The 22,303-nt window shown below is 32.1% G+C and overlaps 1 protein-coding gene across 6 annotated transcripts in view; it reads right to left on the bottom strand.

The window, feature by feature from the left end:
• The window catches only part of ADAM2 (ADAM metallopeptidase domain 2), a 142,319-nt gene that overhangs the window by 32,056 nt on the left and 87,960 nt on the right, over positions 1 to 22,303 (bottom strand). For all 6 annotated transcript variants that reach the window (XR_007125417.1, XR_007125416.1, XM_047719778.1 and 3 more), the window contains 3 exons: positions 19,520 to 19,618; positions 19,212 to 19,407; positions 6,276 to 6,381 (listed from right to left, as the gene is read on the bottom strand). Coding sequence is in view for 4 of the 6 variants with exons in the window: in XM_047719778.1 (XP_047575734.1) it covers positions 6,276 to 6,381; positions 19,212 to 19,407; positions 19,520 to 19,618 (401 nt within the window). In the remaining 2 variants the exon portion in view is untranslated. The remainder of the gene's footprint in view (positions 1 to 6,275; positions 6,382 to 19,211; positions 19,408 to 19,519; positions 19,619 to 22,303) is intronic.

Genomic DNA, 22,303 nt, shown 5'->3' with positions numbered 1-22,303 from the left:
TATTGTAATGAGAATATAAAAAAGTATTAAAAGCAAAAGAGCAATAATAAAATTTAAGATAGACTTTCCAAGAAAAATAATAACCAAAAGATTACTGAATGGGAGATTCATAAAAGAAACAAATTGTCTTCCCACTCTATATGCAGAGAAAATATCTTTCAAAATGAAACATGGCATTTTCAGACAATAATTAAGAAAATTTATCACCAGCAGTCCTGAACTAAAGAAAATATAAACCAAGTTCTTCACACTGAAAGAAACTTACTCTAAGTGGAAATTTTGCAGAAGTACAAAATGTATATAATTTTATCAGATTGAGGAAGTGTCTTTTTATTCCTAGTTAGATGACAGTATTTATCATAGGTCAGTGCTAGATTTTGTGATAAGTTAGACACAAAACCAAGAACATTGTGCTGATAAATGTACATGAGAGGGCTATAAGAGAAAGGGAGAAGATATATTTAAATCATCTACCCCAAAAACAAATATAAAACTGGTCAAATTAGTCAAAACAACCACTTCAGGGCTATAAAATTTGATCAAAACAAAAAAAAAAGTGGAAATCATTTGTGAAAAGCTGCCATAAAATCAAGAATAGTGGGAGGTATGATCTTTTTTGTTGAGTCTGCTCCTATGTCCTCTCCCAGTTGATGCTGTTATTTACCAGGGCACGGGTGGCCATGAAAACCTTTAAATTAAATGTCAGAGGAGTGGTTCTAGATTTGGTGAAGAGAACAAAAAACAAAAAACAAAACAAAACAAAAAAACCCCACCTATCAACACTTTGAATAAAATAGTCAATAAGGTCAGAAAAGAATGTAAAACCAGTAGCACCATGAGCCCAAGATTGAGGTCCCAATTAGGGACAGACCAGACAGAAATTAAAGGCATGATCCTGGAAATAATAGTTCCATAAAGGGTGGTGATAAACTCTCCTCATATCACATCCCTAGCTGACAGGGAGGCTGCATTTCATATGCCAGAGGGACCTGAGAAGTACTGATGAGAAGTAACACCAGTGGGAACTTTAAATTTGCCTAAAATGTAAATGTGCTCCCCAATTACAAAGAAAAGCCCAAAGCAACATGGCTCTAGTGATAAATTCTAGGAAATGAACAAAGAAAACATAATTCTGCACAAATATTTACAGAAAGTGAAAAATCAATGTAAACCACCACATTAATAAAAGAAAGGAAAAGAACCATATGCTCATTTCAATAGATGCAGAAAAAAAAATTCAACAAACTACAACATCCATTCATGATAAAAACCCACAACAAAATAGGGATAGAGGGAACATACCTCAATATAATCAAGGTCATTTATGAAAAACCCACAGTTAATATCATCCTCAATGGGGAAAAACTAAGACCTTTTCTTCTCTACAGTCAGGGAACAAAACAGGCATGTCCACTCTCAACACAGTTATTTTATGTAGTACTGGAAGCCTAGCCACAGCAATCAGAGCATAGAAGAAGGAGAAGCAGAAAAGAAATGAAAGAGAGAGAGAGAGAAAGAGAAACAAAGAAAAGACATCTAAATCAGCAAGGAAGAAATAAAATTTTAACTATTTGCAGATGACATGATAATGTATAGAAAAGACCTGAGACTCCAAAAAACTGATAGTTCCAATACACAAATTCAGTAAAATCACATGATACAAAATCAAGGTACAGAAATCTGTCACATTTCTATACAAAAATAATGAAGCAGCAGAAAGAGAACTTAAGAAATTAAGGAATCAATCCCATATAAAATTGCACCAAAAACAATAACAGGAATAAACCTAATAATAATAAACCTAGGAATAATCCTAAACAAAGAGGTAAAAGGTCTGTACTCTAAAACTATAATATAAACACTGATGAAAGAAATTAAAGATGACACAAAGAAAGTCATTCCATGCTCATGGATTGGAAGAACAAATATTGTTAAAATGTCCATATTACTCAAAGCAATCTACACATTCAATGCAATCTCTATCAAAATACCATCAGCATTTTTCACAGAACTAGAACAAACAATCCTAAAATCTGTATGGAATCACAAAAGACCCCAAATAGCCTAAGCAAACTTGAAAGAGAAAAGCAGGAGGCATCACAATTATGGACTTCAAATTATATTATGAAGCTGTAGTAATCAAAACAGTATGGTGCTGGCACAAAAATACATACATAAATCAATAAAACAGAATAGAAAACCCAGAAATGAACCCACAACTACATGGTCAATTAATCTTCAACAAAGCAGGAAGGAATATCCAATGGGAAAAAGACAGTTTTGTTAAGGAATGGTGTTGGGAAAACTGGACAGCAACATGCAGAAAAATGAAAGTGGACCATTTTCTTACATGATACACAAAAATACAAAGTGGTTGAAAAACCTAAATATGAGACAGGAATATCAAAATCCTGAGAAGAAAATAGGCGGTAACCTCTTTGACACTGACTACAGCAACTTCTAACTACATATGTCTCCTGAGGCAAGGGGAACAAAATCAAAACAAAACAAAAACAAAAAACAAACTATGAAGACTTCTGCCTAGTGAAGGAAACCATCAACAAAACTAAAAGGCAACCTGCAGAATGGGAAAAAATATTTGCAAATAACATATCCATAAAGGGTTAGTATCCAAAATATATAAAGGACTGATATAACTCAACACTCAAAAAACAAATAAACCAGTTCAGAAATGGACAGAAGACATGAATAAACATTTTTCCAAAGAGGACATATAGATGGCTAACAAACATGTGAAAAGATGCTCCACATCACTGATCATCAAGGAAATACAGTGAGATGTCACCTCATATCTGTCAGAATGGCTAAAGTCAATTACACAAGAAATAATGGGTTTGGGTGAGGATATGTAGCAAGGCGAACCTCTTGCACTGTTGGTGGGAATGCAAACTGGTACAAGCCTCTGGAAAACAGTGTGGAAGTTCCTCAAAAAGTTAAGTTATGATCCAGCAACTGCACTATTTTGTATTTACCCAAAGGATACAAAAATACTGATTTGAAGGGATGCTTGCACCCCTATGTTGTCAACAGCATTACCTACAGTAGCCAAACCATGGAAATGGTACAAGATCCACTGACTAATGAATGGGTAAAGAATAAGTGATATCTGTATATAATGGAAAATATTACTAAGCCATAAGAAAGAATGAAATCTTGCCATTTGCAATGATATGGATCAAGCTAGAGTATTGGGCTAGGTGAAAGAAGTCAATCAGCAAAAGACAAAGACCATATGATTTCACACATATATGCAAATTAAGAAACAAAGCATATGAGTATACGGGAAAGGAGAGAGAGAGAGAGAGAAACCAAGAAACAGACTCTTAATTATAGAGAACAAACTGATGGTTACCGGAGGAGAGGTGGGTGGAGGGAGATGGGTTAAATAGGTGATGGGGATTAAGGAATGCTCTTGTGATGAGCATCAGGTGTTGTATATATGGTTGAATCACTAAATTGTATACCTAAAACTAATATACTGTATGTTTACTAGAGTTTAAATAAAAACTTAAAAAATTAAGATTTTAAGAGCTTAAGTTAGATTAACAAAAGTAAATGAATTATATCTTGTAGAGTTATCACTATTTATGTTTTTTAAGATATATGCAGTATTTTAACAAAATGGATATCCTGAAAATTGTGTCTGGTGGATAATGTGAACATCTGTTTATAGTAGATGTTATACCGTAAAATTTTTATTTGGCTTATGAGTAGTTTTGGAGGTCTCAAATGCCACACACCCACTGATATATCAGAGGATTCAACAAATTGTCCTGCACCAAAAGTGGGAAGGGAGACAAAGACCAAATAAAATATATACAACATGTTCTAAAAATAACATCCTAATCAGCAAAATCTTAGCAATGATGAAAATAGAGATATCTTAGAGCAATTTCCTATGGCCTGAACTTTTCTGCTTTTGGACAAAAAAGGAAAATGGAAAAGAGAAAACAGCTCTTGACATTCAGGTGTAAGTATTAACAGCAAGACATGAGAGCTGTTATAGACTGACTTGCACTTATAGCTAGATCATCATGCACAACTGTTGATTATAAGCAGTTTTGGGAATATCAACTTTAAGCCATGTCACTCTGTGATCATAAAGGATCAAGAAAAAGACAAACCTGTTCCATAAATTATGTCTTGAATATGGAAATACAAGATATAAATGTTGCCCAAACAACAAATCTACCAAACATCCCTCTCATCTAGCTAATATGAGTGACTGTTGCTCATTCAGTTACAACTTTAACTTCTCTCCAGTCTTCCTTATTCGTATATAAGATTATAAGTACTTTGTGGTGTTTAATCAAAAATAAAATTATTTCTTTAAGTTCATGTTTTAAATACAGAGATACATGAACATATATGTAATTGTGTGATACATGTATGTGCATATATTACATGTATGTTCTAGCTCTGTTGACTAAGAAGGCTTAGAAGTAATGAAAGACAGTGGAAATAAGCACACTGGTGTCCAAATATTTATTTTTTAAATATTATTCTCTACTCAAAGGTATATGGGCTACTTGGATAAATAGCTGAATCCAGAGTAGGGGTAAAACAGGAGCCTAGAACACTTTGTGCTAGAAAAATTTGGAAGTTCTTGAAGAGTCATATACACTTTTGAAAATGAGAACACTGTGGCCAAATAAGAGACTCTCAGTAGCCAAACTGATACATTTGAAAAAGAATTGACATAAGTAATAACAGTAATGTATTCTACACTATTGAACAAAATAAGAATTGCTGAGTCTGAACTGACATAAATACATAAACAAATAAATAAATATAGTGAAGGGAATACTTCCTACAGTACATTTCTAATTTAAAAGCAGAGTCAATAATGGAGTTAGAAATCACCAATGGATTTTAAACCTAGTGAGTCTAAGTTTGTAAGGGAACAAAGTATGTCCATGGTCTCAATATAATTTAATCTAAAATATCCAAGATTGAGAAAAAGTATCATGTACCCTTTAAAAATTGCACCAAGACATACATCACTTCAGTAGTAAGAATGCCAAAATGCTTAATTTGAGTCTAATTATGAAAAATATCCATCAAAACCAAATTGAGGGAAATCTTTTTTTTTTTATGAGGGAAATCTTTAAAACAATTACTCCATAGCATTAAAAAAAGAAAACCCATGGAAAAGAAAAAAAAGTAAAACAAAAAAAATTCTAGATTAAAGCTTAAAAATACATTATAACTAAATGCAAATATATGACTGGATTAGTTCCTGAAAAAGGCAAAATAAGTCTAAATATTTCACTGAGACAATTAAAGAAGTTTTAATATGAACCATGTTTTATAGCTACAATATAGTTATGTAAGAAAATATCTTTATTCTCAGGAAAGACACATGATTTATTTAGAGGTAAAGAAGGATAGTTTTCAATATTCTTTCAAATGGTTTAGGAAAATCATTTTGATGACATGAGAGGAAAGTTGGAAAAAAAAAGAAGGATAAATAAAACAAATGGAGAAAATGTAAACAATTGGTAAAACTGGATAAAGATATATGGGGAATCTGTACTATTCATGCAAACTGGAAGTGTTTTACAGAACTTTACTATCAAACCAATTTTGAAATCATATCAAAATAAAATATTATAATAACAGTAACATTCTAGATCTAATATATATATATTAATTATAAGATTTAATAAATAACTCTCCTACAGTGCATACTGTGTGTCAGTCCCACTCTAAATATTTTCAATAGAGTATCTAAATTCCACACTGGCATTAGCCCAATTGTGTTAATGGGATTAATATTCATATTTAACATATCAGAAAAATGATGCACATTATCACACAAGTAGGTAAGCAGTGGGATTAGTATTTGAAACAAAGATGTATGGCTATAGAGCCCATGTTTTAAACATAGCGCTTTACTTACTGGATAGTAAAAATTCATGCATTTTCATTTCATCACTGTAAGAATGCTCATCTTTTGTAAAATTAAAATGACAGTATGCAAAATAAGAATTTTAAGTTTTAATTGGTTAAGTCCACTTAACCAATGTTTTCAATGTACCAATATAAATTAAACACTAAGTGGGAAGGTACAAGGGATAAGTGAATATATGAGAAAGAGCAGTATAAATATTCTATATTAAAGACATTTATAATTTATGGTCTCACTTTTTGATCAAGTAATATTCTGACTACTCATAAGCTTAGTTATCTTGTGCTACTTTCTAATTTAAAGCAATAAATAGAATTTCTCAGTTAAATTTCTTAAAGCATACTTAGTTTTACACTGTATGTATCCTGAAGGAGTTGAACCACAGTTCCCAGATATATCAGCCTTAGAATTAAGATGAGTATAACACTCTTCAGGAGCAAATTCTGAATCTGAAAAAAAAAATGTGTGGTTAGCCATATTGAGCTTATATTAATTTAAAATAATTTATTAGTATATTTGAAATTCTGAAATTGTTCATAATTATAGAAAATATGACCATAATATGTTGAAAACAAAATTAGATTTAAGATTACACAAAATCATTTCAATTAAATATTTAAAAATTGAAAGCAAGGTGCCTCGTTAGTACAGTAGATAACTCATCAGTCTCATAAAAATTGAAAGCACTCTTGTCTACTATCCAAAAAGATATCTTAACTTTAACCATGGTATGCAGTTTATTTTGCTAATTTTTAGTAAGTCTAGATATCTATAAATGTATAAGAAATTAAAATTGATTTATTGATCAAGAACCTATTTTGCATAAATGTCTTTTCAAGTCAAACTATGAAATTAATATCTTATTTTTCATCATATTTTCCTCAGACCAAAAAGTCTTGGGAGTCATAATTTTTACATTCACTATCCAATCCATGTACATGATGTATTCAATTCTCAGAAGAGCTAACCTACTTAAAGAGCAGTTTATTTATTATAACTTCCATTAGTTCTATTGTAGTTGAAAGATTAGCCCAAAAATCTCTGATAGAAAGATTTAACCACTGCATTGTGGTGCTGAAGAAAAACAGCACACCTAAGAGGATCACAATGGACACATCAGGATCTCAGCTGAAACTCCTACAGTCATTATTGAACTGAAAATAAGCACTTTATTTTATCCCGGAGGTCATTTGCAAAGCTGGTTATGGATGAGAAGTCAAAGTTATATGTTTAGCTAATGAACCAGGCCATTGATGGTAGACATAAAAATAGGCTGAAGTTGAAAGATCTTTATAGCTATAGTAATAAAATTGAAGATCCAAGGAGTCTCAATATATAGTTTATTATCCCCTCAAAGCTTTTTCCTGCTTCTAAACATGTGAAGAACAGGAGATTAAGCCATAAGAGATTCTTAACTATAGGAAACAAACTGAGGCTTTCTGGAGGGGAGGTCAATGGGGAAATGGGGGAATGGGGTAAGTAGGTGATGGGGACTAAGGAGGGCACTTGATAAAATGAGCACTGGGCGTTACATGCAACTGATGAATCACTAAACTCTACCTCTGAAACTGCTAATACACTATATGTTAATTAATTGATTTTAAATAAAAATGTTAAAAAATAACAAAATAAAATATAAGGAGATGACTTCCATAAAGCAGTGTGGATTTTTCTGCCATTTCTGTGTTGTGGTTACGTATCTGCTAAGGGAAAGAGTCTCAGTAAATGTAACAACTCTCAGTTGAAAACCCTGAAGAGTTATGCTATAGAAACAACAGTGAACTAGATAGACTGAACTTTATTTAAACTCTAATGAAAGCTTAATACATATCAGTTTCTGATTTAATTAAAGTGATTAGTCTCTCATTTCATACACTTAACAAAAGAAAAAGATGGATAATAATAGTATCCATGCAAAAAGCATTTTAGAATGAAAGCAGGCATTCAAAAAGGCAAAAATTGAAAAAAATGAAAAAATTTAACTAGAAATGTATCTTTATCATTCAAGAAAAAAATAAGATAAAGATATCTACCTACATTAAAATAATTGAGAAAGAGAACAATGATACATATATATGAAAATTAATTACAAAGATATAAATATGCACAAGTATCAAAAATAAATATATTGAATTAATTTTCTGGAGAGATAATTAAATACAAATTGAAATTTTAAGAAAATCTATATAATAATATAGTATTTACACCAGAGTTCCAAGAAACTCACAAAACATTAAGAAGAATTAAGCACACACATCCAAACATAGTATGAAGACTGGTTAAAAAAAAAACAAACCCACAGGGAAAATCCTGATGGTTCAGAAAAAAGAGACACAATTTGACAGATTTTCTTTAGAAAATGTGGAAACCATATGACAATAGAGGAACATCTTTAAAATGCTAATGGAGATAAAGTTTCTAATTCAAGAAGGCAACGTAGAAAGATTCTGAACTCAACCTCTTCCATGGGCATACCAGATCTTCGGCTCTACATGGAAAAATTTCATCTCAAAAACACTAAAAACTAACTGAGCAACTTGTACACACTGGGCAAAGGAGAAAAAAAAACCCTCTTAGAATTTGGTAGGAGAGGCTGAGGCACAAATGTCACCCCTGGCATAGTGATCCACAATCACTAAGAAATATAAAACCCAGAGCAATAACACAAAGAAAGCTGGAGTGCCTATACCAACATCATAAAAATGCACTAAAAAAAAAAAATTACTAAAGACAACCAAAGAATTTTTACAATGATAAAAGAATCAATCTGTGAAGAAAATATTACAGTTATAAACGTTTTCCCTAAGAAAAAAGCTCCAAAATCTACAAAATAAAAACTGGCAGAAGGAATAAACAAAAATAAAGCCAGATTTCTGTCAACTTTCAGTAATAGAACAAATAGATCAGTAAGGAAATACAAAATTAGAACACTAAAAATGAACTAGATCTAACATAATCTGTAAAACATTCTATCCAACAATAGCAAGATACATATTCTTCTCCATGCATATCTGAGGCCAAGGCAGTTAAAGAAATTGAAAAGGACTGAAATCATATGAATTATGTTCTCTGAATATCATGGAATTCAGTTAAAAATCAATAATAAAAGTACATGAGGGAATGTACAAACATGAGAATTTAAAAACACACTCCTAAATAACCATAGCACCAAAGAAACAAATCTCATGGGAAATTAGAAAATACTTCAAAATGAATAGGAATAAAAACATGATATACAAAAATTTATGAGAAACATTGAAAGCAGCATTTAGAAATTGATATCAGTAGATGTTGAAAATAGGAAAGAATATTTCAAATTAATAACCTAGAATTCCATCTTAAGATACTAAACAAAGAATTCTAAACAGAAGGAAAGAAATAATGGGAATTATAGCAGAAAACAATTACATAAAAAGCAGACAAATGACAGAAAATCAATGAAACCAAAATTTTGTTCTTTGAGAAAATCAACAAAGCTGATGAATTTGAATTATTAATCGGGAAATTTCCTGCAATGAAAAGGCTGAGTGCAGATGACTTCATTGGTAAATACTGCAAAATTTTCAGACAACTAATACATTACAGATTCTTTCCCAAAATATGAATAATGAATTGCATCATTCACTATGACTTATTAAAACAACTCAAGCCAGTTCAAAAAAGAAAAAAAGATTAAAACAATATCTCTCACAAATATAGACATAAAAACTTCAAAAAATCTATGGAATTTAAGAAACAAAACAAGTGAACATGGTGGGCGTGGGGGAAAAGAGGAAAACAAAAAGGCAGACTCTTAACTATAGAAAACAAACTGATGACTACCAGAGGAGAGGTGGGGAGGTGGACAGGTTAAATTGGTGATGGGGATTAGGGAGCACATTTGTGATGAGCACTGGTTGTTGCATGGAAATGTTGAGTCACTATATTGTACACCTGAAACTAATATATTATACTGTGTGTTAACTGAAACTTAAATAAAAATGTTTTTTATTTTTTTTTTATTTTTTATTTTTTTTTAAGATTTTTTTTTTTATTTATTTATCTGACAGAGAGAGATCACAAGTAGGCAGAGAGGCAGGCAGAGAGAGAGGAGGAAGCAGGCTCCCTGCTGAGCAGAGAGCCCGATGCGGGGCTCGATCCCAGGACCCTGAGATCATGACCTGAGCCAAAGGCAGCGGCTTAACCCACTGAGCCACCCAGGCGCCCCAAAAATGTTTTTTAAAAACCCAAAGATTAATGCCCTTTATGGAGAGTGACTTAAAAAACCTCAACAAAATGCTAGTACACTGAATTTTAAAGCATATTAAAAGCATTATACTTCAGGGTGCCTGGGTGGCTCAGTCAGTTAAGCATCTGTCTTTGGCTCAGGTCATGATACTAGTGTCCTGGGACCGAGCCCTATGTCAGAGAGCCTGCTTCTCCCTCGCCCTCTGCCAACTCGCCTGCTTGTGCTCTCTCTCTAAAATAAACAAAATCTTCTAAAATTTTTTTAGAAAATAAAAGATAAAAGCATTATACTTCATTTACCAAGTGAGATATTTTTCTGTAATACAAGGATGATTCAATATACCAAAAAAGTCAATGTTATACACCAAAATAGCAGGATAAGTGGGGGGGGGCAGGAAACACAAGATCATGTCAATTGATGCAAAAAAATATATAAAAAATTCAATACATTTTAATGATAAAAAACACTTAACTAGAAGTAGGAGGAAAGTCCTTCAATATAATAAAGACCATCTATGAAAAACACAACACAATACTCAATGGTGAAAAATTGAAACCTTTCTTCTAACAAGGAGCAACACAAGGATGTAAGATTTTGTTACCTATTTAATGTAGTAGAAGTCCTAGTCTAGAGCAAGAGCAAGTAAAAGAAATAACAAACACATAAATTGGAACAGAAAAAGTAAAATTATCTCCCTTCACAGTTCCCATGATTTTATACAGATAGAAAACCCTAAGGATTTTACACATATACACATACACACACACACACACACAATACTAATAAATTCGGCAAAGTTTCAGGATAAAAAATTAACACACGAAAATCATTTGTATTTTTATACATCAGCAATGGAAAGTCCCAAAAGGAAATTAAGTAAAATATTTGATTTATCAATGTATCAAAAGAAAAAATACTTACAAATAAAATTAACCAGAAAAGAATTGTAAAATGAAACCCACAAGATGTTGCCAAAGAAAATTAAAGGAAACACACCAACAAGTGGAAGGTTATCCCATGTTTATGGTTTGGAAGATAAACTATTTAAGATGGCAATATTACCCAAACTGATCTACAGCTCCAAAGCAAACCTTATCAAAATACCAACATGTCTCTGCAGAAATAGAAAAGTCCATCCTAAAATCTATATGGAATCTCAAGTGCCTCAAATACAAAAAACAATCTTGAAAATGGGTAACAAACTTAGAGGTCTTATACTTCCTGATTTCAAACCTTACCACAAAAGCTACAGTATTCAAAACAAGGTATATTTGCATACTAACACAAAGACAGATATATATACACTAAGTAATCTACAGAAGTAAATTACACTAAGTAATTTACAGAAGTAAATCCTTCCATATATGCTAATAATTTTTGAGATGGGCACCCAAACCATTCAATTGGAAAAGACAGTCTTTTCAACAATTGGTGTTAAGAAAGCTGTATATACACATGCAAAAGAACGAAGTGAAATGCTTACCTACATGATATTCTAAAATTAACAAAAATGGATTAGATACAAATGTAAGAGCTACAATTATAAAATTTCTTTAAAAATGATGGAGATTAAGGAGTACACCTGTTTAGATAAGCACTGGGTGTTATATGTAAGTGTTGAATCACTAAATTGTACACCTGAAACTAATATTACACTGTATGTTAAGTAACTAGAATTTAAATAAAAACTTTAAAATATTTTTTGTGTGTATAGTTGACACACAATGTTAAATTAGTTGCAGTTATACAACATAATGATTCAACTTCTCTAGGCATTATACTAAAAACTATACAATTCTTAGAAGAAAATATAGAGGAAATGTTTTTTGACATTGGATTTGGTGATTATTTCTTGGATATGGTGCCAAAAGCACAGACAACAAAACAAAATATAGAGCAAAATTTTAAAAAGATTTTTACATGAAAATCAACAGTGAAGTCAACTTTAATGGATATGGAGTTTCAGTTTGGAAAATTGAAAAATTTCTGGGGATGGATGATGGTGATGTTTGTAAAGTAACATGAATACATTAATGACACTGAACTGTACACTTAAAAATGGTAAAAGTGCTTTTATGTTATATTTTTTTTCACAATAAGAAAAACATTCAAGTATAAACCAACAATCCATATATAAATATAAAAAGGTAATATGCCATGACCAAGTGGTATTTTTTTCCAGAAATGCAAGGCCGGAAATTAAATAGTGTAATGTACTGTATCAATAAACTAGAAGATGAAAAAAAATGATCATTTCAATAAACACAGAAAAGAACAGGAAAACCTAACATTTAATTATTGATTAAAAAAAAATTAACAAAGTGGATAACAGAAGTGGAACTTCCTTAACCTAATAAAGAGGATTATGAAAAATCGTAGTTAATATCATCCTTAATAATGAAAAACTCAATGCTCAACCTGTAATATAGGGAACAAGTCAGAATATATACCCTGAGTACTTCCACTCAATATTGTACTGCAAGTACTAATCAGGAAAAATATCCAAGAAGAAAAATCAGAAGGCATATAGATTGTAAATTAAGAAATTAAAATTAAAAAAAAGAAATTAAAATATATCCATTTCCTACAACATTTTTTGATATATAGAAATTCTAGGAATCTGCTAAAAATACTTACTAGAGCTACAAAGATCTTTAGCAATGTTGCAGGATAAAGGTTCAATATTCAAAATCAATTGATATCTATATACTAGTAATAAACAATGAAATTTTTAAAAATCCTATTTATAATAGCATCAAAAGAATATCAAGAAATATATTTAACAGAAGTATAGAGCTTGTATACTGATAATTATAAAACTATAAAACATTTAATTGCAATTAACTAAATAAGATACAAATATTATAAAGACATTTCACATTTATGGATTAGAAACCTTAATATAGTTGATGTAACATTATACCGCAAACTGATGTACAAATTCAACACAAAATTACTATCAAAATTCCACAGCAGACTTTTTTTGCAGAAATTTACAGTTCATTTCAAAATTCAAGAAATGTGGAAGACCTAAGATATCCAAGACAATCTTTTTTTTTTTATAAACATATATTTTTAACCCCAGGGGTACAGGTCTGCGAATCGCCAGGTTTACACACTTCACAGCACTCACCATAGCACATACCCTCCCCAATATCCATAACCCCACCCCCCCCTCCCAACCCCCCTCCCCCCATCAACCCTCAGTTTGTTTTGTGAGATTAAGAGTCACTTATGGTTTGTCTCCCTCCCAATCCCATCTTGTTTCATTTATTCTTCTCCTACCCCCTCAACCCCCCATGTTGCATCTCCTCTCCCTCATATCAGGGAGATCATATGATAGTTGTCTTTCTCCGATTGACTTATTTCGCTAAGCATGATACCCTCTAGTTCCATCCACGTCGTCACAGACAATCTTAAAAAGAAAAAAAGATAGTTGGAGTGCTCACATCCTTGATTTCTAAACTACAAACCTAGAGTAATCCAGACAGTGTGCTACTGACATAAGCATATACATGTGTAGATCAATAGAGTGGACTTGATTGCCCAGAAATAAACCCTTATTTTTTCAATCAAGTGATTTTTCAGCAGAGACACCAAGTGAATTAAATGGGGGAATAATCATCTTTTCAACAGTGATGCTGAAACAATTGGATATCCGCATGCTAAAGAATTAGGTAGGAACCATTTTTCATACCATATACAAGTTAGCAAAATGGATTTAAGAGGAAATTAAATTTAAGAGGAAAACATATAAAAACCCCAGGGGAAAAAGAGGGGTGAGGGAATAAGTTAGGATCTTGGATTAATCAATGCTTTCTTGTCTATAACACCAAAATCACAAGCAGACACACAAAAATAGATCATTTGAACCCCACCAGAATTAAAACTTTGCATTTCAAGGGTGGCTCTCAGGAAAATGATGACATAATATAAACAACGAAATACAAGATTTGCAAAACATGAATTTAACAATAAACTGAATACAAATTATATAAAGAACTATTATAACTCAATAATAAAAAAACTAATTAAAATAAATGGCTGAAAGATATAAATAGATATTTCTCCAAACAAGATACAAATGGTCAATAAGTACATGAAAAAATGTTCATCATTAGTCTTCAGGTAAATGCAAATCAATACCACAAGATACCACTTCACACTCATTACATCATCCATGGAATAACATGGATATCAATTCAACTAAACTTAATGCATGAGTTAACGTGTTAATCTGGTTCTTAAATTCATTAATCTGTTCTTAAGGAAAGTCATGTCAACATGTATGAAGAAGATACAAAAGCTAAGATGACTCATTTTTGAGATATTAAAATAATTATAAAGGGAGATAAATTAAAATAGCATAAGATTGGCAAGATAGAGAAAAATTGACCAAAGGCACGAGAAACATTGACACTTTTGGGTTTAAAAACAACCAACCAATCAGCCAAACAGACAATTTTTAGTAGATACTGCACGGCTGTGCATTCAAGAGTATTAAGTTGGTGTAGTAAAGGTGATTGATCATCAATAGGCTGTAGTATTAAACTGGATATATGTCAAACAACACACACACAATTACATATATCCTCTCCTTCCCTCCCTTAGCCTCAGGCAACAATTAATTTGCTTTCTGTCTTTATATATTTGCCTATTCTGTAAGTTAAATATAGTTGGAATCAGAATCTGTGGTCTTTTGTGACCTGCTCTCTTAGCTTAACATAGGTTTTCAATATTTATTCCTATTTGGCAAATATCATCACTTTATTTTTATTAACTAAGTAAAATTCTGCATTTTGTTTACTCATTCATCAGTTGATGGACGTTTGGATTGTTTCTACATTTTGGCTACTATGAATAATGGTATGATGAGCATTTGTACTTAAGGTTTTGTGGGGACATATTTTCAGTTCTCTTGGGTACATACACCAAGGATTAAATGGTTATGTTCAACATTTTGAGGAACTCCCAAATTGCTTTCTAAAGCAACTGTACCATTTTCTATCTAGCAATGCATGAGTTCAGATCTTGCCATAACCTCACAAAAATTGCTATTGTCTTTTAATTATAGCATATCCTAGGTGACTATCTTTTTTTTCCAGTAATGTCTATTCAATTTTTTTCCTTATTTGTTAAACTACATTGTCTTTTTTATTGTTGAATTGAATGTTTATGTATTCTATATGTGTCTATATTAAAAATATTGTTTCCAAATATATCCTCCCATTCCTTGAGCTGTTTTTACATTTTCTTGGAGATTTTCTTTGAAGAACAAAAGTTCTTTAAATTTCTGAAGTCCAAATGATTCCTTTTTCTTTTATCACTTGTGCTCTGGGTACCTTATCTAAGAAAACATTGCCTAACCCAAGATCACTAAGATTTATGCATATTTTTTTCTAAAAGTTTTATAGCTTTAGCTCTTACATTTAGGTCTACAATACATTTTAAGTTAATTCTTCTGTTTGGTATGAGGTAAGGGTTCAAATTCATTCTTTTGCCTGTGAATGTGCACTTGTTCAAGCACATTTATTGAAAAGATTTTGTATTTTTGCTCATTACAGAATTCTGGGTGGGCAAATATTTTCTTTTAGTCCTTTAGAAGTGTCTTTGTCATCTGGCTTCTGTAATTGTTGATAAGAAATCTGACTCACACTTGCTTTTTAAAAGTTATTGTGTCTTTTTCTCCCACTCTAGATGTTTTGTTTTCATCTTTTCATTTTTTGTAGTAGTTTTGCTATGATGTATTTATTTGTTTTTTCTTTAAAGACATTCTTCTTAAGATTCATAGAACATCTTGAATTTGTGGGATTAACTTTCATTTTGAAAATTATTGGTTTTATCTCTTTACATATTGCTACTTTCTATTCTCTACTTTATCTTTTTTTTTAAGATGTTATTTATTTATTTATTTATTTATTTTTAAATTTTTTTATTTTTTCAGCATAACAGTATTCATTATTTTTGCACCACACCCAGTGCTCCATGCAATCCGTGCCCTCTACAATACCCACCACCTGGTGCCCCCAACCTCCCACCCCCCACCCCTTCAAAATTCTCAGATCGTTTTTCAGAGTCCATAGTCTCTCATGGTTCACCTCCCCTTCCAATTTCCCTCAACTCCCTTCTCCTCTCCATCTCCCCTTGTCCTCCATGCTATTTGTTATGCTCCACAAATAAGTGAAACCATATGATAATTGACTCTCTCTGCTTGACTTATTTCACTCAGCATAATCTTCTACTTTATCTTTTTAATGACACTTTACTGAGTTAGGCATATCTGGTGAGGTAATGATCACTGAAATCTAATCAGGCAATTAAATGGGCCAGGGCTGATGTACAGTTTTTTTCTGGATCTGCCTCATTGTCTTTGGTGTGACCCATGTAAGCTACTGATAGAAAGCCTTATCAAAGTTTTGTTTTCACTGTAAGTCTGCCTAAGATAAATTCTTACCATTTAGAGAATCTCAGAATAGCTTTCTAGCCTACTGACATAGGCACTTCAAACTGTAGGGAAATCTTTCAGAAGACGAAGGTTTTCTGGAGCAAGCTTCTTCCACCATTTGGTCTTTGATTATCTTGTGACTGCAGGGAAATTCATAATGCTTTTTTAATGTTCTTAACCTGGTTGACCAAATTGTTGAGCAGCTTCAGAGCTCCAAAAATGTCTCACAGAAAAAATTTTCTATGGTTTTGACAGTCCCATTAAATTTAACTGCTAAAATTTTTCTTTTTTTCTTTCTATTAGAAGATCTCTGCCTAATCCAAGCCTGATCTTCAACTTTCAAAATCTCCAAATGTCTCTAGGAAAAACAACTGTCTAACATAAATAAAATGTGGAAAATTTCTCTCCTGTTATAATTTAAACAATTAGCTGGCTTTGGTTTCATTATAGCCTAATGCTTTTTATAACAGGCCAATAAAATATATCTTAATTTTTCTAGTTATCTTCTCACAGTTACATCTGTCACTACTTGCTAAAAACTTTTCCTAAATTCATTATTTAATACAGGTTTTAAATTTAATGTAATAGCTAAATATTTAATTGTAAATTAGCTGTCTTAGAATGTATTGTCTTATGTCCTTTTTTAAACTCTGTTCTTATCGTCTTTGGAATTAATCGAGTATTTTTATTGCTTTCGATTTTCTCCTTTATGAGCTTGTAGTTTCACCTTATTATTATAGCTGTCTTAAATTATAAAATTAATACTTGACTTATGCCAATTTTTAATTCCACTTTGTGCTACATTTTATTGGAATAATTGAGTTTTGTTTCAGGTTTTTTTTTTCCTTGGTGAAACTATTTTTTTCTATTATTCTTCTAGAGTTTAACATTTTTGACATATTAATATCTCCATTTCATACTATTCTTTATATTTTAAAATATATATATTTTAAGAGATATGTACATTAGTCAAAAAATTAATTTTGCTAATTTCTATGATGATTATTTCTTCTTGTTTAATTCTTCTATCTCCTGGCTTAGAATCCCTTTTTTTAGACATGATTCACAACCAGTTTCTACAGAAATAAATTTGGAAAGCAAATTACAGGTGTTCAAATGTGTGCTTTCATATGTTTTTTTTTTTTTTTAATTTTTTGAGTATCTACCTATTTAACATTGGGTGAAATTTGCAATTCTACCTGCCAGCTTAAGTTCTACCTTTTCAATGATCTAACCAATATGCTTATTTTTACATTTTAACAAGTATACCTTTCAAATCAGGATTTTCTTTTCCTTTCTCTTTCTTTCTTTTTCTATTTATCTATATGTATGTATAGGTAGATATAGATAGATGATATAGATGAAAAGATAGAGATGGGGGCGCATGGGTGGCTCAGTGGGTTAAAGCCTCAGCCTTTGGCTCAGGTCATGATCCCAGGGTCCTGGGATCGAGTCCTGCATTGGGCTCTTTGCTCAGCAAGGAGCCTGCTTCCCCCTCTCTCTCTGCCTGCTTCTCTGCCTACTTGTGATCTCTGTCTGTCAAATAAATAAATAGAAATCTTAAAAAAAAGAAAAGAAAAGAAAAGATAGAGATGATAGAGATAGATAAGAGATAGGTAGAGCTAGATGATAGAGAGATAGATAGATGATATATTAGATGACAGATTAGATAGATAGATAATAGATAAATGATAGATGACAGATAGATAATAAAGGGAGAGATGGAGAGATAGAGATATCTTTCTTCAAAATTTTCTCTGTGGTTCAAATCACCCAGTTCCTTGCGAGAACACTTCTTGTATCTTTGTGTTGCCTTTCTTCATGTTACTGTATGTTTATTTTGGGAGTTGATAAGCACTTTGCAACTCCTTTTTACACAGAAATTAGAGTAGGCATTTACCTGTAACCATTAAGAAAAGTTTGACCCACCCAGCTATTTTTATGAGTATTCTGAATATTTTCCTCTGTCAATTGCTCTTGCTTCTCCTGATAGAGACAGAACATGCTGCTACCATTGTTGCTGTCTCCATCTACTTCAGCAAATGATTCTGTGTATATTTTGTACCATGGTTTTCCTTTTTGCTTTCAACCTTGGTGCACATCATCTTTCAATGATTTCAATGGATCTTCATGACCCCTTTTTGGGATCTTCATAAACGTTTCTTGCAGTTCCCAGGTTCAAATGTGTGTATCTGGTTGTGTGTATCTGCATGTATGATTTTAAATTGCACTCATATGCCAACTTACATTTATGGTCTTTAATGTCCATAGCCATATGTGTTTATTTTATTGTTTACTAAAAAAAACTGTGGATATGGAGCAAGAGAGGAAAATGTAATTTATGTCCAGTCTGCTTTCTTCCTTCTCAAATGAAGATCCCATGGATTTTGAATGTTTCCCTTTATTATTTTGTGGAAACAATTCATAGCTCTAACTCAAGGCAACTTGTCTAATTTTTTTCTTACAGTATTTCTTCTTTCTGTAATCCTTTAAAATATTTATACTAAAAAATCACATTATTTTTTAAAATCACAATTATGTATCAATTTCTATTTTTTTGGTGTCTAGAAAAACACATATATGGGAAATCAAATTATAATAAATACCTTCACCAAATACAGTTGTACATTGTTTTATCCCACTTATACAAGTTCCATTCAGACAGAGCCATTGGTTCTCTCCACATGGATGCCCATTCTGAGCAAAAAAGTTGTCTTGGCACATCGCAGATGATCCATTGCAGTATTCAGGGAGATCGCATTCATCAATGGGAGGCCTACATATTTTTCCTATTGCCGAATACTGATGGGGCGAAGTAAATGACATTGAATAAAGCAGAATGTGAACATATAAATATTATTAAGAAGATGACTTTGTTCACATAGGCAGTTAGAAAATTTAAAAAGGCTCTTACTTGGCAATTTGTACAGCATTTACCAGTATCACAAACTGAGCCAGCTTTCAGTGTACATGTGGCAGGATTACAGCATGTGTTTGCCTGAGCTTCACAATCCTGAAAGGCAAACCAAATGCTCTGAACTATCTTCCAATTTTTACTTGCATTAGATAGATGTTTTAATGGTAACAGTATATTATATAATATACAGATAGATGCCTAAATCCCATGTTGGCAAACATAAAAAATAAAGCCACTTTTTGATTTACGTAACAGATATTTATTAGTTACTACTCAGTGCTATACTGTGTATCCCTAAAGTAGGTTTGACTATATTGGTAGTAGGACTTTCTGAAACCCTGGGGTCCACAAAAAGCAAAACATCAAGCTCTCTAGTGCTTGTAGACAAAGATACAATTAAATACAAGACATAAAATAAACAGAAGCTATGATATATCAATTTCATTATAGTGACTAGTTCCTAATCAACTCTTATGAATCTACTGTATTTTAATAATTCTGTAACTTTTATGGGATGTCCAAAGTTTACTTTACTTTTAATCCTCTAAAGACAAAGAGCTATAAATGATATTTCTAAACATGATTGGAATTAACACCTTTTCATCACTTATCTATATCTTATTATGCCTTGGTTAATGTTATGATTCATCCATGACTAGTGATTTTGTTTTTAAAAATTCAATTATTATGCTTAATAAAAACAACAGATAAGAAAAGATGCTAGAGAAACAATGCTTACACACACACACACACACACACACACACACACTTTTTGAATTCCTCAGGATTTGGAATAAGTTAATTGGACAAATGTATCAATAAGAAAGTAACAAATAACAAAAATTAATCATGCATTTCACTATTATAGCATAATCCTTACTAGGGTAAACTAAATTTGCAGCATTTTCCAGAACTATTTTGTTCTTTCCAGAACAATGTCATTGTTATCGCTATTTATATGAGATTCCAGAGAATAAAGTTATATCACAGGGACTAGCTCAATTATATGACAGTTAATAGAGCTAAGATATACAACTGTGAATTTTTACTAGAAATTTTCAATTTCCATTCAGACCCAAACAAGAAAAGACAAGTAGGTATTGGGAAATAATTTCTTAAAAACACATCATCCAACTAGGAATCTAAAAGCTCACTTTCGTATTGGGGAATGTACACATGTGTGACTTCAGCTACTGCTATAGGGAACAGTAAACTTCTTTCGTGTCTTGATTTTTTCTCATCCATATGCCCATGAGGGGTCTCAGGATCTCTCTCCCTTACTGCATTGCTTTTATCTCAACTCTTCCACTTCCCTCCAATTCAGCAGCTTTATCTAAGACTTTAGTGTTAGAAAACATGCCTTTATTGGTTATGTATGGTCCAAATATTTCTTACTTAAATATTGACCTGTACTAAAATATTCAAAGCTACAAGTGTGCCTCATTCTCTTGTTGATTTGTGAAAACTGTATCTATCTATTTGCCTGAATGCCAGCAGATCTTAGGTTTGGAAGAAATATGGGCATACCTTAGTTTATTGTGCTTCGCTTCATTGCACTTTGCAGAGATTACATTTTGTACAAACTGAAGGTGGTAACCCTACATCAAGCAAGTCTATCAGCATCATTTTTCCAACAGTATCTGTGTCACATTTTGATAATTCTTGAAGTATTTCAAACTTTTTATTTATTATTATATTTGTTATGGTGACCTGCTTTGAGTGGTTTTTGATGTTACTATTACAATTTTGGGGAGTGTCATGAACCATGCCCATTTAAGACAATAAACTTAATTGTGTATGCTCTGACTGTTCCACTGGTGAGCTGCTTCTCTTTCTCCCTCTTCTCAGGCCTCCCTATTCCCTGAGACATAACAACATTGAAATATGGCCAATTAATAACCCTGCAATGACCTCTAAGTGTTCAAGTTAAAGGAAGAGTCTCATGTTTCTCACTTTAAGTGAAAAGCTAGAAATTATTAAACTTTGTGTGGAAGGCATGTTGAAAGCTGAGATAGGCCAAAAGCCAGGAGTCTTACACTAAAAATTTAGCCAAGTTTTGAACGCAAAGGAAAAGTTCTTGAAGGAAATTAAAAATATTGCTTCACAAGGAATCAAAATGGACTTAATTGCTGATGTGGAGAAAGTTTTAGTGATCTGGATAGAAGATCAAACCAACCATGCATTCCCTTAAGCCAAAGCCTCATCCAGAGAAAAGACCTAATTCTTTGCAATTGTATGGAGGCTGAGAGAGGTGAGGAGGCCACAGAAGACCCTGAAGCTGGCAGAGGTTGGTTCATGAGGTTTAAGGAAAGAAGCTATATCCATCACATAAGAGTGCAAAGTTAAGTAACAAAGTAGAAACTGTAACAAGTTATCTCAAAGATTGACTAAGAGGAGTAATAAAGGTGGCTACACTAAACAACAGGTTTTCCATGTAGATAAAACAGCCTTCCATTGAAAGATGTCACCTAGGACTTTCATAAGCAGGGTGGAGAAGGTAATGCCTGGTTTCAAAGTTCAAAGGACAGGCTGAGTCTCTTGTTGGGGGTTAATGCACCTATGATTTCTAGTTGAAGTTAATACTAATTTACCATTTCAAAATTTCTAGGGCCCTTAAAAATTATCATAGATCTACTCTGCCTGTGCCTTATAAATGCAGAGTCTGGATGACAGCACATCTGTTTACACCAAGGTTTAGTGAATATTTTAAGACACTGTTGAGACACACTGCTCAGAATAAAAGAATCTTTTCAAAATATTACTGCTTATTGACGATGCACC

The sequence above is a fragment of the Lutra lutra genome, chromosome 2 (assembly GCF_902655055.1).
Source record: "Lutra lutra chromosome 2, mLutLut1.2, whole genome shotgun sequence".
Lineage (NCBI taxonomy): Eukaryota > Metazoa > Chordata > Mammalia > Carnivora > Mustelidae > Lutra > Lutra lutra.
This window is presented reverse-complemented; position numbering and strand designations above follow the sequence as displayed.